The sequence below is a fragment of the Phaseolus vulgaris genome, chromosome 9 (genome assembly GCF_000499845.2).
Source record: "Phaseolus vulgaris cultivar G19833 chromosome 9, P. vulgaris v2.0, whole genome shotgun sequence".
Classification (NCBI taxonomy): Eukaryota; Viridiplantae; Streptophyta; class Magnoliopsida; order Fabales; family Fabaceae; genus Phaseolus; species Phaseolus vulgaris.
The window spans coordinates 28140634-28155207 of NC_023751.2; the positions used below are offsets into that span (position 1 = coordinate 28140634).

At 29.6% G+C, this 14574-nt stretch overlaps 1 protein-coding gene across 1 annotated transcript; it reads right to left on the bottom strand.

Annotated features, from left to right (window-relative positions):
* Window positions 1–11749: 11749 nt before the first annotated feature.
* Window positions 11750–13780, bottom strand: LOC137822602 (NAC domain-containing protein 100-like). The gene is made up of 3 exons (XM_068627511.1): window positions 13154–13780; window positions 12770–13047; window positions 11750–12649 (listed from the first exon to the last, which is right to left on the bottom strand). Exons 1-3 carry the CDS (start codon window positions 13338–13340, stop codon window positions 12050–12052), a joined length of 1065 nt encoding a protein of 354 aa, XP_068483612.1. The 5' UTR covers window positions 13341–13780; the 3' UTR covers window positions 11750–12049.
* Window positions 13781–14574: the final 794 nt, after the last annotated feature.

Genomic DNA, 14574 nt, shown 5'->3' on the forward strand with positions numbered 1-14574 from the left:
ACAATATTTATATAAATTAAGCATCTCGAAAGTAATAACTAATATAATAAGAATCTTAAATATACACATCATCAATATCTTTTTCAATATAGTTTATTTTATATCCAAAGTATATAACATTATTAAAATTTGAATTCTGAACCAGTTCACTAAGGACATAAAACGGTACGACGATAAATATGAATGGTATTTATTCATTATATTCATAGTGAGATGTGAGCTAGTAAAGAAATAACATTAACCAACCAAATCAGAAGAAATTTTCTTATTTGGTCAACATTGCTTCTTCTTTTTTTCCAGTTTTTCTTTACTCATGACCCTCCTATGTTTTTCTCTCCTTTATTTGGGCTTTATAGCCCATATGTTCCAAACAAGGCCCCTTACCAAAAACTGTCCAAATTAGACAAGGCTTCTTCTTCCTGCACCCCTACATTTTTCTTCCTGCACCCCCACAATTTTTTAAATCCCGAAATTGGCCTTAATATTTTATTTGAAAAAGGACACCGTGGTTACCGGAAATATAAATCTGAGAGTGTGCTACGGATTCAGCAATCCGGAACTGAATATTTTTTTTTTCTGGTTGAGGGGGTGTTCCGGAAGCAATTTTTGCATAAATTATTGATTTCTGGATTGTTGAATCCGGAAATCTAATTCTATTACGGATTCATGGATCCAGAATGCTTTTTTTTTAAATTACGGATTTTTGAATCTGGAATGCATATTTCTATTACGGATTGGTGGATCCAGAATGTTTTTTTTAATGATGCATATTTTGAATTACGGATTGGTGGATCCAAAATTTTACCGGAAGTGCCAATCCGAATTTTTTCCAGATTCCATAATCCATAATGCAAAAAATAAACACAGTTAAAGTGCATTTTAGGGTTTTTAAAGAATAATAAGGACATTTTGGTCTTTACATAATATTGTGGCGGTGCAGGAAGAAAAATGTAGGGGTGCAGGAAGAAACTGCCATTAGACAATTTCTTCATGCATCTCATTTTTTTTAAGCAATTGTTTCTTGCTGTTTTCAACCTGCACCCAATTAATTTTTGAAAATTCTAAAAATGTTCTTCATCCTGGGATTGGAAATTCATAATTAAAAAAATACATTAGAAAAACGAAATCTAGAATAAATTTTTGTGTTTTAAAAATGAAATTCTAGAATTGAATTGGAAAACCCAAATGTCTTTCTGAAAAAATAATTTCAGAATACAAAAAATATATTTTAAAAAAGTTTCTGAAAACAAAATCTAGAAACATATTTTGAAAAAATGACTACATAATCCACTCTTATTTAAAAATATAGAGGATATTTTGATCCTTTGTTGTTACTCATATGGTAAAGGCTTTTCTGGATGGAGAAATCAATTGCTTTCTTTTATTAATGAAGTTAGGAAACTTACCATGAATTTTAAAATCTTAAATAAATCCTAAACCTTAAATTCTAAATTCTAAATTCTAAACTTTAAATCCTAAACTCTAAATCACTATCAATATTTCTATTAATTCAATGTTAAATATGGTTAAAATTTATCTTATACTTATTTTATTTTTATTTCATAATAATATTATTGTTATAAAAAAGGAAAAACTACAAAAAAAAAAAAGTTACATTAGTTAAGTTAATAATGACTCATGTAATTATAAAACCATTCCAATGAAATTATGTTTAATTTGATAGTTTTATGACCTAAAATTATGTTGTAATTATTGGCAATTATTTTTATGATTTTAAAATAAATTTCTCTTTTCTCACTTTATCAAGAGTAATTTGACATTAAAAATTATTTAAAGGGGAAGTTATTAGAAAGAAGTGGACTCACAAATTCTCCCTGTTATCATACTATTGGACTAGTTTTTTTTTTTTCTTTAAATAAGTGCTTATTCAATAAAATAAATAAGATACTGTTTTTTATATATCTTTGTCTGTTCAGCTTATTTTAAAATATAAACAATTTTTCTGTTTATTTTATGAAACAAATCAAAGAATAAATCATTATTTAAAAAATATTTGTGTTGAGTTTAATAAATTACTCATTATCTTATAACTCTTATTTCTAATAAAAACATAGAAAATATATCAAAAATTGATTAAGGGTTTCTACGTCACTGTAAAGAAAATGAAGTAAAAGAGAAAAAATTTCCAAAAATACCAATTCAATTTTTTTGAAGTAATTCATGGTAAGTTTCCTAACTTCATTGTAAAATTTACATAAAATAATAAAAGTATGAAATACATTATTCAAGATCTTGAATATAAATCTTAAGAAATCATACATGACAACAACAAAATCATGCAAATGTCATTTTTGCCCCGAAAAGCATATTTTGTCAATTATGTATCCAAATAGCAAAATTCAGTTATCAGATAGTCGAATTCTGAATGTGAACTGATGACAAATCATTGGAAAATCAGCCCAAGTTTCTAAGAAATTGAATTCCGAACTAAATTTTATTTTTTCTTCTTTTATTTAAAAATAAAGGAAGAAATAAAAAAAAAAGTTAAAAGTAAAAAATATTACTTTAAAAAATTAATATTTGGTATAAAAGTGTAGAAATATGTATATATTTTAAATAATTAAAATTTAGAAAGATAATTATATTGAGGAATAATATTTTAGGAAAATAAATATATTAAAGAATAGTAATTTAGAAAAGTAAATATAGTAGTAAGAAATAATTATTTAGAAACTATTATAATATAAAAAAATAGAAAAGTGATTATTTTAAAAACTAATTAACTTGAATAATAAAAATTTAAAGAAATAAATTCTTATAGAATTGAATATTTAGTGAAGTAATTATTTAGTTTTGTATTGAATAAAAAAACTGTAATATTAGTAGCTGTTTATTTTAAATTGAATATAAATTAAGAAAATGTAAAAATGTAAAAGAATTGTAAATGATTTTTTAAAACCTTACTTATGAATGAAAAAATTAACTGAGTAAGTAAGTATTTTTTATATTGTGTAATTATTTTTGTAAGATGTGAAAGTGCGAATAAAAAAAGTTGTGTAATAGACACTACAAGATTGTAATATATATTTTTATAAAAATTGTAAATGTAAAACATTTAAGAACGAAATTATGATGATTTCGTGTTTAATTATAATTAATTATATGTATAAGGATTTAAATAGAATTAACTAAAGCAACAAATGAAAAAGTAAATAGATAAAATTGGAATTTAATTAAAAGGATGTGTATAAGTAAATGATTGATGTTAAAAAAAATGAGTGACTTAGTTAAACTAAGAGGGGAGGTGTATTGTTCTGAAATATTTTCACAAATTTCTTTAAAAAAAAAATAATTTGAAAACTAAATGCAATTGATTTGGAATCAAGATTGATACAAAGATTGGAATGCAACATAATAAAAGAAGGTAAAAGAAAAAAAATTGCAACATAATAAAAGAAGGTAAAAGAAAAAAAATTTCACAATAAGTTTATACTAATTCATTCAATGATCTTACATCAAGTTTGAGTTATTGAACCTTCGAATAAATGGTTCTACCACTACAAGAAAATCATGAAATAGAAACCAATTTTAGAGACAAAAAATAATTAGTTGTTATAGTGACTAAATTAGAGACCATTTTAGAAACTAAAAAAACTTTTGATTTCTAAATTAGTTTCTAATATTGTTAAATGGTTTTTAAATTGGTATCTAATCAGCTACCAAGGTTTTTGCTACCAAATTTAGAATCTAAATAATTGGTAGTTAAAACCTTGATAGCTAATTAAATACTAATTTAGAAACTATTTAACAATATTAAAAACTAATCTAAAAACCAAAAAAAAATTCAGTCTCGAAAATGGTTTCTAAAACTAATTATTTTTTGTCTCTAAAATTGGTTTCTATTTCATAATTTTCTTGTAGTGTACTAACTTATTGAGTAACATTTCCTTATGTTTGACATAAAACTTGTATGATCAGAACATATGTTTAAAGGATCCAACGATACACGCCAATAATATTATACCTTTTGAATATTTGTGTGTGTGTGTGTTTACTATTTAAATGCCAGAAAGATCCATTACCTTCATCTACCAAAGAGATCGGTTAAAGATGCAAGTTAAAGTCAACATCAAATTATCTTTTGGGAAAAGAGTAAAAGCTACCTTCATCACCAACCACCTAACACAAAGAACATCTAAACTCCGATCTAGTTATCTGCCTTATATGGTATGCATTTTATCATAAATTGGTGCAAAAGGCTATGCTACCTAGGTAGATAAGCATTGTCAATTACCAAAGACGTTGTGTAAAGAAAGAATGCATTAAATTCAACAAATATATTCAAGCTTGAAAATAAAGAGAAGTCCTCGAAAGAATTGAAGTTGCTCATGGGATATAACTAAACTCTTATATCAAGCTTACCATTAAGAAGAAGAACAAGAGAGAATAGGTTGAATTGTGCCAAAACGTTGTTCAAATATGAACCAATCCTCAAAAGCATAATAAAACGATCCTAGAGCTTAGCGAAAGAACACTGCCAAAATAAATGGATCCTAAAGAAAATTATGGAAAACACTGAGAGTGTTTATCCAACTACCTAGGAGAATGAACATAACTTTGTACACGCCAAAAGACACAACCCCTTCCTAAAGTGAAAAAAATATTGAACTATGAGAGAAACACAATCCTCCCTAGTGATCAAACCCAATGATCAGTTCATCATTGAAGCATTCAACCTTAAAACTTAGTCAAAAGTGATTTTTTGGTAAACAATACTGAAGGGAATAGTTAGAAGTGGCTAGGTGGTCAAAAAATACTTAGTTAAGTCATAAGTGGCATAGGAAAGAGTACTCATTGAGCCATGTCTGATTTGGGAATTAATATTCGTTGAGCTATGAGTGACTTGGGAAAGAATACTCGTTAAGCCAAAAGTGACTTGGGAAAGTGTAACATCATGGGCCGAGCCCGACTGTGCAGGTGAGCAGATAGCCTTCCGATACTGATACTTAAGGACATTAATGTTGTATCAGTGTAAATCAAGGGATTCCGAATAATCAACCTTAAATTGGAGGAGATAACATTTATTACTGAATTAAACCAATAATAAGACCAGGTACAAGGAGAAAAAGGAGGCATTACCCTATATAAGGGAAAGAAAATAACTCACAACAGACAACAATACAAGCAGTGCTCTTACTGACTAAAGCGTCGAAGTATCTTTTGTAGGTGACCATCTTGGAGTTTAATCGACCTCAACTACAGGCACTGATTGGGAGACATCCCTCTTGGCTAGAATAGAAAGAATACTCATTAAGACAAGAGTGGCTTGGGAAATAATACTCATTAAACTAGGAGTGGCCTGGGAAATAATATTTGTTAAGCAAGAATGTCTTGGATAATAATACTCTAGGGGTTAGCCAAGAGTGGCTACGAGTCCAAAGAATAATATAATGTACCTCACAACATTAGTAGGCTTAGTTGAACTTGCCTTACTTTGTCAAGAACTTGATGTAGTCTGTTTCAACCAACGACCTTGAATGATTTTCCTAGACGGCCTGTTAAGCCCTTAGATGGTCTATGACCAACTAGACGGTATGATGATTAGACAATCATTTGTGGAGTTTATGTTTTCATGTTTTGATGATAACAAAAACTAACTTAATGGTTTACTTGTATCTTGACTATTCTAATGTTTCACACAACATGGAAAGCAAGAAAATAAGATTTAGGATGTTTCTCCTTGACGGTTGCATCCTCTAGAGTTTTCTATCATCTCCCATTCTCCCAATGAATGTTTAGGGTTGTGTCTTACGCCTCATATTTAACCTAGTTGGACTTGGGTTAAGTGACTTCTCGTTTGGGCGTGATTGGGCTCGCCTAAGTGAGTTAGACGAGAAAAAGTCAAACTTCTTGGAGTAATTTAACGTCTAACACGAAAAAGATGAAGATATGAGGATATTGCAAAATCCAAACTTAGCCAATTCAAGTATCGAAGGACAAATTTCAAAAGCTATATAAGGGGATTGAAGGCGAAGAATAAACCAAGGAAAGCCAAACAATTCAAACTATTCAAGTGTTCTTGCTGAAAATACAAGAGTTATAGTGAGTATCTATTCAAGCTATTAGAGTGTCTATTCTTTTGGGTTGAGTGATAAACTATTGTAATTTTTCACTTTGTGAAGTTATAGCAATGTGAACTTTCTTTGAGAGTGCTCTTTGTTTTCTTTAGAGTTCTTAATCTCCAAAGGTTAAAAATGTGTAACCTGGAGAGGTGTGAATACTCATTGTAATCTGGAGAGGTGAGAATACTCATTGTAACCAAGTGTGTTGGTTAGTGGAAGCTCTTAAGTAGTTTCTTAAGGGGACTAGATGTATCTTGGGTTTGGGTGAACAAGAATAAATTATTATGTGTTTATTTTTTCTTACTCTTGTTGTTTCTCAAGATTTGTTGTTTACTGTTAGACGGTATGTTAGACAATTCTACAAAAATGTTTGTACTAGACGATTAGCTAGACAATCGACTAGACAATTTCTTTTCTCTACTGGTAAAGAGTTTAAGACTTCATTCAATCCCTCTTTTGGAGCCAACTATACCTACATGTATTCATTTTATCATTATTTGTACTAACTCAGGGAGGAGAATTAATGTATGAATACATACTAAAAAATGTTTTATCAAAGATTGTTTGAAACTAAGTATTTAATTTTGCATTTGTATTGGTCGGTTAGACACAAGAACTATGATCTCATTACTTTGGTAAAAAAATATGTATTCAGACTGCTTAGAAATATATCTTAGATTGAACAATCTAAAATACACTTTCAGATCTAAAAATGTATTATGAGTTATGGAATCAAACGTATTTTAAATTATATAATCCAAAATATGATTTTTGATTTTATTATTTGAAAATGCATTTTGAATTATGCAATTCAAAATATATTTTTGTTGTTGTGTATTGTAGGATCCAAAATAATTTTTAAATTATGTAATTTAAAAATATATTATATTTATATAATCAAAAAATTAAAATATATTTATGAATCTGCAAATATATTTTAATATATAATTTAAAATATATTTATGTAATTTAAATTATATTTTTAGTTCTGAAAATAAATTTTAAATTATGCACTTTTAAAATTTAAAATACAATAATTTATGCATAAACAAATAAATAAAAAAAATGATATAGGTGAAAGAAGAAATAGTCAACATGATTGTGAATTATAGTATGAAATTTTAGAAACAGAAATAATGTTGTGGGGCTGTGGATGGGGATTTGAAGGGGGCAGGGCCCACTGGACAAGGACATAAAATTGGGAGTATGGTAAAAGGAGAATGAGAAGACAAAAATGAGAGAGCTGGCAGAGAGGTGGCGACACGTGGCATCGGCGGCGCGACAAAGAGTGACGTGGGTTGTGAATGACTCTAAAAGCAGAAGCGTGTGGGTCCCATTTTGCGTAGGTGTCAACTCTTCATTTTCGCCTAACTTTTCCTCACTCTCTTCTCACCTGCCACTGTGGAACACTCCACCCCTCTCTACCGTTAAGACCTCATCATTGTGGGACCCAAAAACAACTCAGCATTTTCCGCAATTACCTTAGTACCCTTTGCTTATTTCGACAGAAAAGAAAATCAATTATTTTAATACCTCGACTAATAATATTATTTCAACATATCTAAAGTTGAAATATATACAAATTTTCACAAAAAAATAATTATATGTGTATTCTAGTTGTGCACCCGTAGAACGAATAAGACTTTCAATGTCTATTAAAAAGCTACCTTTATGAAATAATAATTAATTTTCTTTTTACAAAATAAAATAAAAATATTGATTGATTTAAAATTATTTCTGTTCTTGTAAAATTGTGTTTATTTTTTAAAAATAAAAAGTTTAAAATAAAATAAAATTTGAAAAAAGCAAATATAAAATGTTTTACATTTGTTGAGATGACCAACCATTATTCATGGGTGTTAATGCCATGTTAGTAATATCTCATATTGGCACAAGAACTATAACACAAATTTCTTCCATGACTTTGCCTATATATGAAAGGGAAGATACATATTATGTAATATATAGATTGAGTTTGACTTGTTTCACTGTTTGTTTAATAGATCCCCAAGTCTTATATTGAAGAGGAATCCACATGTTTAAGAGATTTTTCACTACTAAATCAGTGGGAATAGTACTTTACAGAAAGTTGTCAAAGATCCTTAGTGCTTAATACCATGGTTGATATCAACTTTTGGAATTATTGGTTGAAAGTTGTGATCTTTTTTGTACTAAAATTAGTTAGAGTACAATACTTTCCAAACTGTGTTTTTCAATTTCTTTATTGAGAAAAGGAAAGGACATATGATGGCTACCACCACTCACTCATCTATATCATAATTTATAATTTATGGTCATAATCTTTTATATATGGCACCACTCAATTCTTTTATTCAGCTCCACATTAGAAGGTATGTCTGTATATGCATGTATGTTGAAATTAATAAGGTCAACATGGTATATAAGAGAAAAGAATCATCTACTCATTATTTTCATTTTTTTATTGAAATTGATGTTTTAGTGTTTTATGAGGTTGATGCATAATCTAGTGGTAAACTAAGTGTGTTCATTTCAACTGTTGTATGTGGAAAATATATAGGCAAAAAAAGTTATACTAGAAAGAGGTTACCACGTGTCTCCCAAAAGAATCCAGGAAACGTAATTATAATTATTATTCTCATATTATTTTTTATATTTTATTATGTAACTTTAGAAATTGCAAGGGAAAGATTTTTCAAAGATTGAGATTGTCAAAAAAATAAATAAGTGAAGTGATATATGGAAGAGCTTTATAATTTTTATTAAATTAATAAGAACTTTTTATGTTAATCTAAGGATTATATGATTGATGGTGTAAACTGAAAATTATTCTTATTAATAGTTAACCACTCACCTGATAAATATTTAGTGATTTTGGTAAAAAAAAGAGAATAATTTACAAATGTATCTTTTAGATCAAAGTGACTGAATCAAGAAGAATAAAGTCTTTAATCTTATGTGGAGGAGTAACAAAATGTCTATTACCTTAGAGGTATATGTAAAAGAGAAATTTATGATATATTTAGATGATTTTTTCTATAAATACTTTGAAGAGAAAAAAAAAAACTTGAAATCAACTTCTTTATAAATAAAAATCAGTTTACGTATAAATTAACTTATAAAGGTTATTTCGTATAGTTTTTCTAAATTTTTATTTATATAAACTATTTTATCTTATAGAGAAATTTATTTCATTTTTCCTCTTCTTGTTTTCCTATCTTAGATTGTAAGATTGATGGTAAGATGACAATTATCTTTAAGAATAGTCAAAACAACCACTAAAGGTGATTAAGAAACTTATCCAGTGATCATAATTTAATTAAATGTTTAGTTATTTCGGTAAAAGAAAAAATAAATCAACAAATATAAGATAAATCCAAAGTAATTAAATAAAAAGGAATAATATCTTTAATATATGATGCAGAGGGAATAATAAATTTTTTATTAAACCAAAGTTGTTTCTAATAATCATGAAGATATGTAAATAAGTTTCAATTGGAGTTACTTAGAAGTATATTATATTATGGATGTAAATAGTTTATTGAATTAATAGAAACTTGCAGGCAAATAAGGTAAAGTGTTGGAAATATTCCAAAAGCATACTTGCCAAATATGAAAACTGTAACCCAACATGAACACCATTTAAATGGGAAGAAAAGTATTAAGACTGCGATGTAACATTAATGAAATACATGAAATGAGACTTATCAACAACTTCTTACCAAAACACGAACTGTTCGTGATGCAATGAAATAGACCATATATACCACTAAGTTAATAACCACAAAATTTACCATAACTTTGTTCTTATATTATTCCCCTTCAACCCCCATACGTAATGATCTTTACAATTTATGTTCTTAATTTGAGTTTGAATCATAAAGAATTTCATTGGGTTTTGCATTTGGATTATTTCAAATCAAACTAATTCTTATGATACTTAAGATAAAGATGCGAATGAAAGAAAACAAAATTTTTAGTTCTTTGCCATCAAAATGGTGAAAATGAGTTGAGCAACACTTTGTAAAAGGCATGTTGTTGGCAGTGATTTCACATAGTTAACGATCAAGCCGTGTGGGACTCAATTTGATATACTTTTGTGGATAGAGGATTTATCATGTGCCATAAATAAAAGCACCACATGGTACAAAAAGGAGACACGTATATTATATTTTTGGACAAAATAAGAAAAAAGAGAACATTGATGTTCTCATGTCATGGCATTGCAGCTTCAAAACGCAATTCAAGCATCATGAAACGGGAAATGAATGATTCAACTTTTTCGAATGAATGAATTAATTAAACGTTAAATCAATAATCACACATACAGACAAAACCTCTCAGTGCTCTTCATTTAGTAACACCAACGAAAATAAAATTATTATTTTTCGAATATTATTTATTTCTCTCTCATACTCATGTATAATCAGAAAAGATTCACAGAAGGATTGCCATGTCAATTTAGTTGAAGGGGATGAAATTGTAATAAAAAAAAAGTTTTGAATCCAAAAATATCACAGAGTAAACAGAATTATTTCTGAAATCAATTTTAGAAATAAAAAAATAATTAGTTTCTAAATTAAGAAAATTAGATACTATTTTAGAGACTAAAAAAATTATTGATTATTATCTACATTAATTTCTATTATTGATAAATAATTTCTAAATTGATATCTAATTAATTACCTAGGTTTCAACTACCAATTATTCAAATTTTAAAATTGGTATCTAAAACCTTGGAATATAATCTAATTAGATACAAATATCAATTTATAAACTATTTATCAATAATAAAAACTAATTTAAATGCCAATAATTTTTGTAGTATCTAAAATAATATATAATTTTATAAATATAGTGATTAATTGTTTCTTATCTCTAAAATTAATTTTTATTTAATTTATTTTTAGTGTTAATTTAAATTTATAAAATCAATTTATTAAATAAGGTTTAGACCCATTATATACACTATGAAATGTGAATGTGGATCTCTAACAACTAATATACATTATCATTTTACATGTCACATTCAATGTGCCTGTCTACTACTACCACAAATTCTTTGTTCTTGTGGACTTGTATGAGTTCGTGACTTCAAAGGCATAAGCCAGACATTTATTCTGAATACTCTTCGACAAATAAATATGTTATCTAATTTAAATTTAAAAAACAATATCCAATTTAATTTTTAAAAAAAAAGATAAATATGGATATCACTTATAATAGCTTCGTTTATAGAATAAATGTGGTATCGTACAGAACAGTGGTTATTGGTTATGGTTTAAAAGTAGAAGAAACATTTTCAAATATATGATTGACTCTAGCAGAGAATATGGTCAAATTGATTGGGTAAAAGTGAATGTTTGACTGATTAAACTTTGTGGCTTATCATGAGCATTAACAGAAAGAGAAAGAGAAAGAGAAAGAGGAGAGAGGAAAAGTTTGAGGGTCCTGATTTCCACAAGGAGCTTCACTTACAGAAGGTTAATGCAGATAAGTTTGTTAATATTAATTTGTCCATGTCAAAGGAAGCGCGTGCACGTGTTTCCAAGAAAGCGAATCCAGAGATTTTCAAGTTTTAATGGTTACTATTCTTGATTCAGTCCCCACAATGAAGAATTAAATATGCAATTCAAATATTACAAGAATAAAGGTCATTCTCTAAAGATTTGGCCATAGAATCCAGATACATTAAAAATGAGACCAACCATGTCTCATTCTGGTATTAATTTTAATCAAAAGCTGATACACAGTAATCATGTCCATACCAACCACACCATAACAACAACAAGCCTAGAATACCAAAACAGCATAAGATCAGAACATTTCTTACAGTACAACATATATATGTTTCGCTATTCTACAGTGCATCTTTTAGTTCAAATCTATTGTAACAACAAGGACAACATCACAATCAAACCCAATGAATAAATTGTAAATGAGGATATTCTTTTTCAGCTGAAAAGGTTGCCTTTCTTTATTTCAGATCAGTAGTTCCACAAGCTAGCTAGGTCCGCTGGTGCAGCAGAACCAATTGCGTTGTTTTGATTCTCATACAGCCTTTTACTCATCTCAAGATGTGACACAACTGAAGAGGTTTCAGCGTTCACATCAGCAGAAACACCTGTTTCCTGTGAGACACTGACCATTTCCCTCTCTGATTCAAAGCCATTCCTCAAGTGTGATCCCTTTCCATGGTTGTGAAGGAAGGATCTGATAAGGTAATGGTTTGAAGAACCGGGTGATGGCAAAGTTGGTGGAGCCGGAAGGTGAACCCCTTGAGTGGAGTAAAACGAATGGTTTGAAGAAACCCCGTAAAGGGTGTTGTTGTTGTTGATGTTGGTGTTGCTCAAGGAATCAAAGATCGCTCTTGGAACATCAATTGGATTGGAGAAGCAGGGCACGTAAGGCTGTTCAGTCACACTCAGTGCTTTGGTGTTGCCAATGGAAGGTGAGGAATCAGTAAGAGGTGGCAAAGCAGAAGAAGCCAATTCGTTTCCGAAAGAGTCCAACATCATTATCCCAGAAATATGAGTCTTCTTCACACCTGAACTCTTCTGAAACACCCTGCAAATCACCCACTCGCTCTGCAACACAATAATAAATAGCACCGAATTAAACTCAACAGAAGAAAATTCTCATGATTGCACAAAAAGAGGTACACATAAACCAACATGGACAAGAAAAAATTATTATAAATCAGTTACCTTTGCAGTTTTGGGGAGGTTGTGGACAGAGAATTTACCCTCAAGTCTATATTCATGCATGACCCAATCAGTTTTCTCTCCCTTGGGTGCCCTTCCTTTGTAGAAAACCAAAGTTTTCTTCATTCCCACCAGAGATTTCCCTCTGAAAATCTCTTTGTCTTTCCCTGTGGCCTTCCAGTATCCTGCTTCAGTGGCCCTGTTGGTCCTCAAACCGGTTGGGTATTTTCTGTCTCTCACGCAGAAAAAGTACCATTCTTTCTCTCCCATTTTGGCCTTCCCTATAACAAAAAGCATGCACATAAACTTAAATTCATAATAATTTGCAATACTTAGAAGCCAAAACCAAAGTGAGACTGAATTTTTTTTGTGTTGTTTTGAACTTACATGGCAATTCCCAAGGTTCAGACCTGTTTAAGTCCACCTCTCCAATGGCCCTAGCTGAGAAGTGAGTCTCAGTTACCTTTCTGTAAAGGTAATGACTAATAAGCTCTTCATCAGTTGGGTGAAACCTAAACCCTGGAGGCAAATCCATCTGAAGATCTTCCTTACACAGAACTGAAACGTTTTCCATTCCCACTTACTCTAAAACCAACCTCTTTGATTCCTTAACCCAGAACTTTGATCATAATCAAGCTAAAAAGAATTTAACAAAAAATAGACACCAAAAACAACTTGGTAGGGGAGAGAATGGAATGCCTTTTTCTTCTTTTTTATTTGGTTTTGTTTTGAAATAAGTGAATTCAGAAGAATATATGTAGAGAATAATAAGCTGGAGTGGTTTTTCATCAGAAAAGGAGACTGCAGGAAAGTCCCTAGAAAGTTAGAGAGAAAAGGGAACGATGGTGGTGAAAATCATGGAACATGGAATGGAACTGAAATGTGGTGGTAACTGAGGGTGGAGGAGGTGTTAACAGGTGGATGATAAAGCAGAGAGAAAAAAGAATTCCCTAAATACTGGTGTGTTAAAGAGAAAGAAACGTGGAATGTAAGGCAACCTATTTAGTTGTTTATAGCTCACACCTGTTACTTATATATTTATGCAATATTCATAATTTTATCACCCTAATTTTGTTTTCAGTTTTTACTCAACAACACACAGTGCCCAGATACCATGCATGCAATTATGACATTCTTAAGTGCTTACTTTGTAAATTCACTGTTTGTGAAAAACATTAATTTATGTACAAAATAACCTACTCGGGAATTTTCAAATTTTTAACACTAATCATCAGACAAGACATTGTTGTTCATTGGTTCTTCTTAACTCACTACACAACTTCATGATATTTTTATTATTATTTTGCCAACGGGAAAGAAAGAGAGAGTTAATATGAGGTGTTGCAAAAAAAATAATGATGATCATACAAAAGCCAGCATCTTGGTTTGGAGAATAAGTTGTTTTCACTTTATTTTATTTAAATTACCAATTTGGCCTTGAGGGTTGATTGTGGGGGCAAAACGACAAAAAGAGAGATACGAGAATAATAACTGGCTTTTATGTTAAGGTTTCCGAAACTGACATGACAAGTGTATTTTCAAGCCATTAAAGTTGAAAACTGAAAATAGATACTTGCAAAGCCAGGCAAATTAATATTTCTTTTTTCTTTTTTCTTTTTTCTGCACTTAGTGCTGAAATTGTGAATTTGTTGTGACACAGAAACTTGAACAAAAGCAGCGAAGATAAACGAAGCACGTAGCTCTAGAAAGACACTTAGGAGAATATCTGCGATGACTTTAAACTAAATCTTGGAGGGTGGCAAATACCGAATCCAACTTCGACACCTCGTTAACACGTAATTTGATCC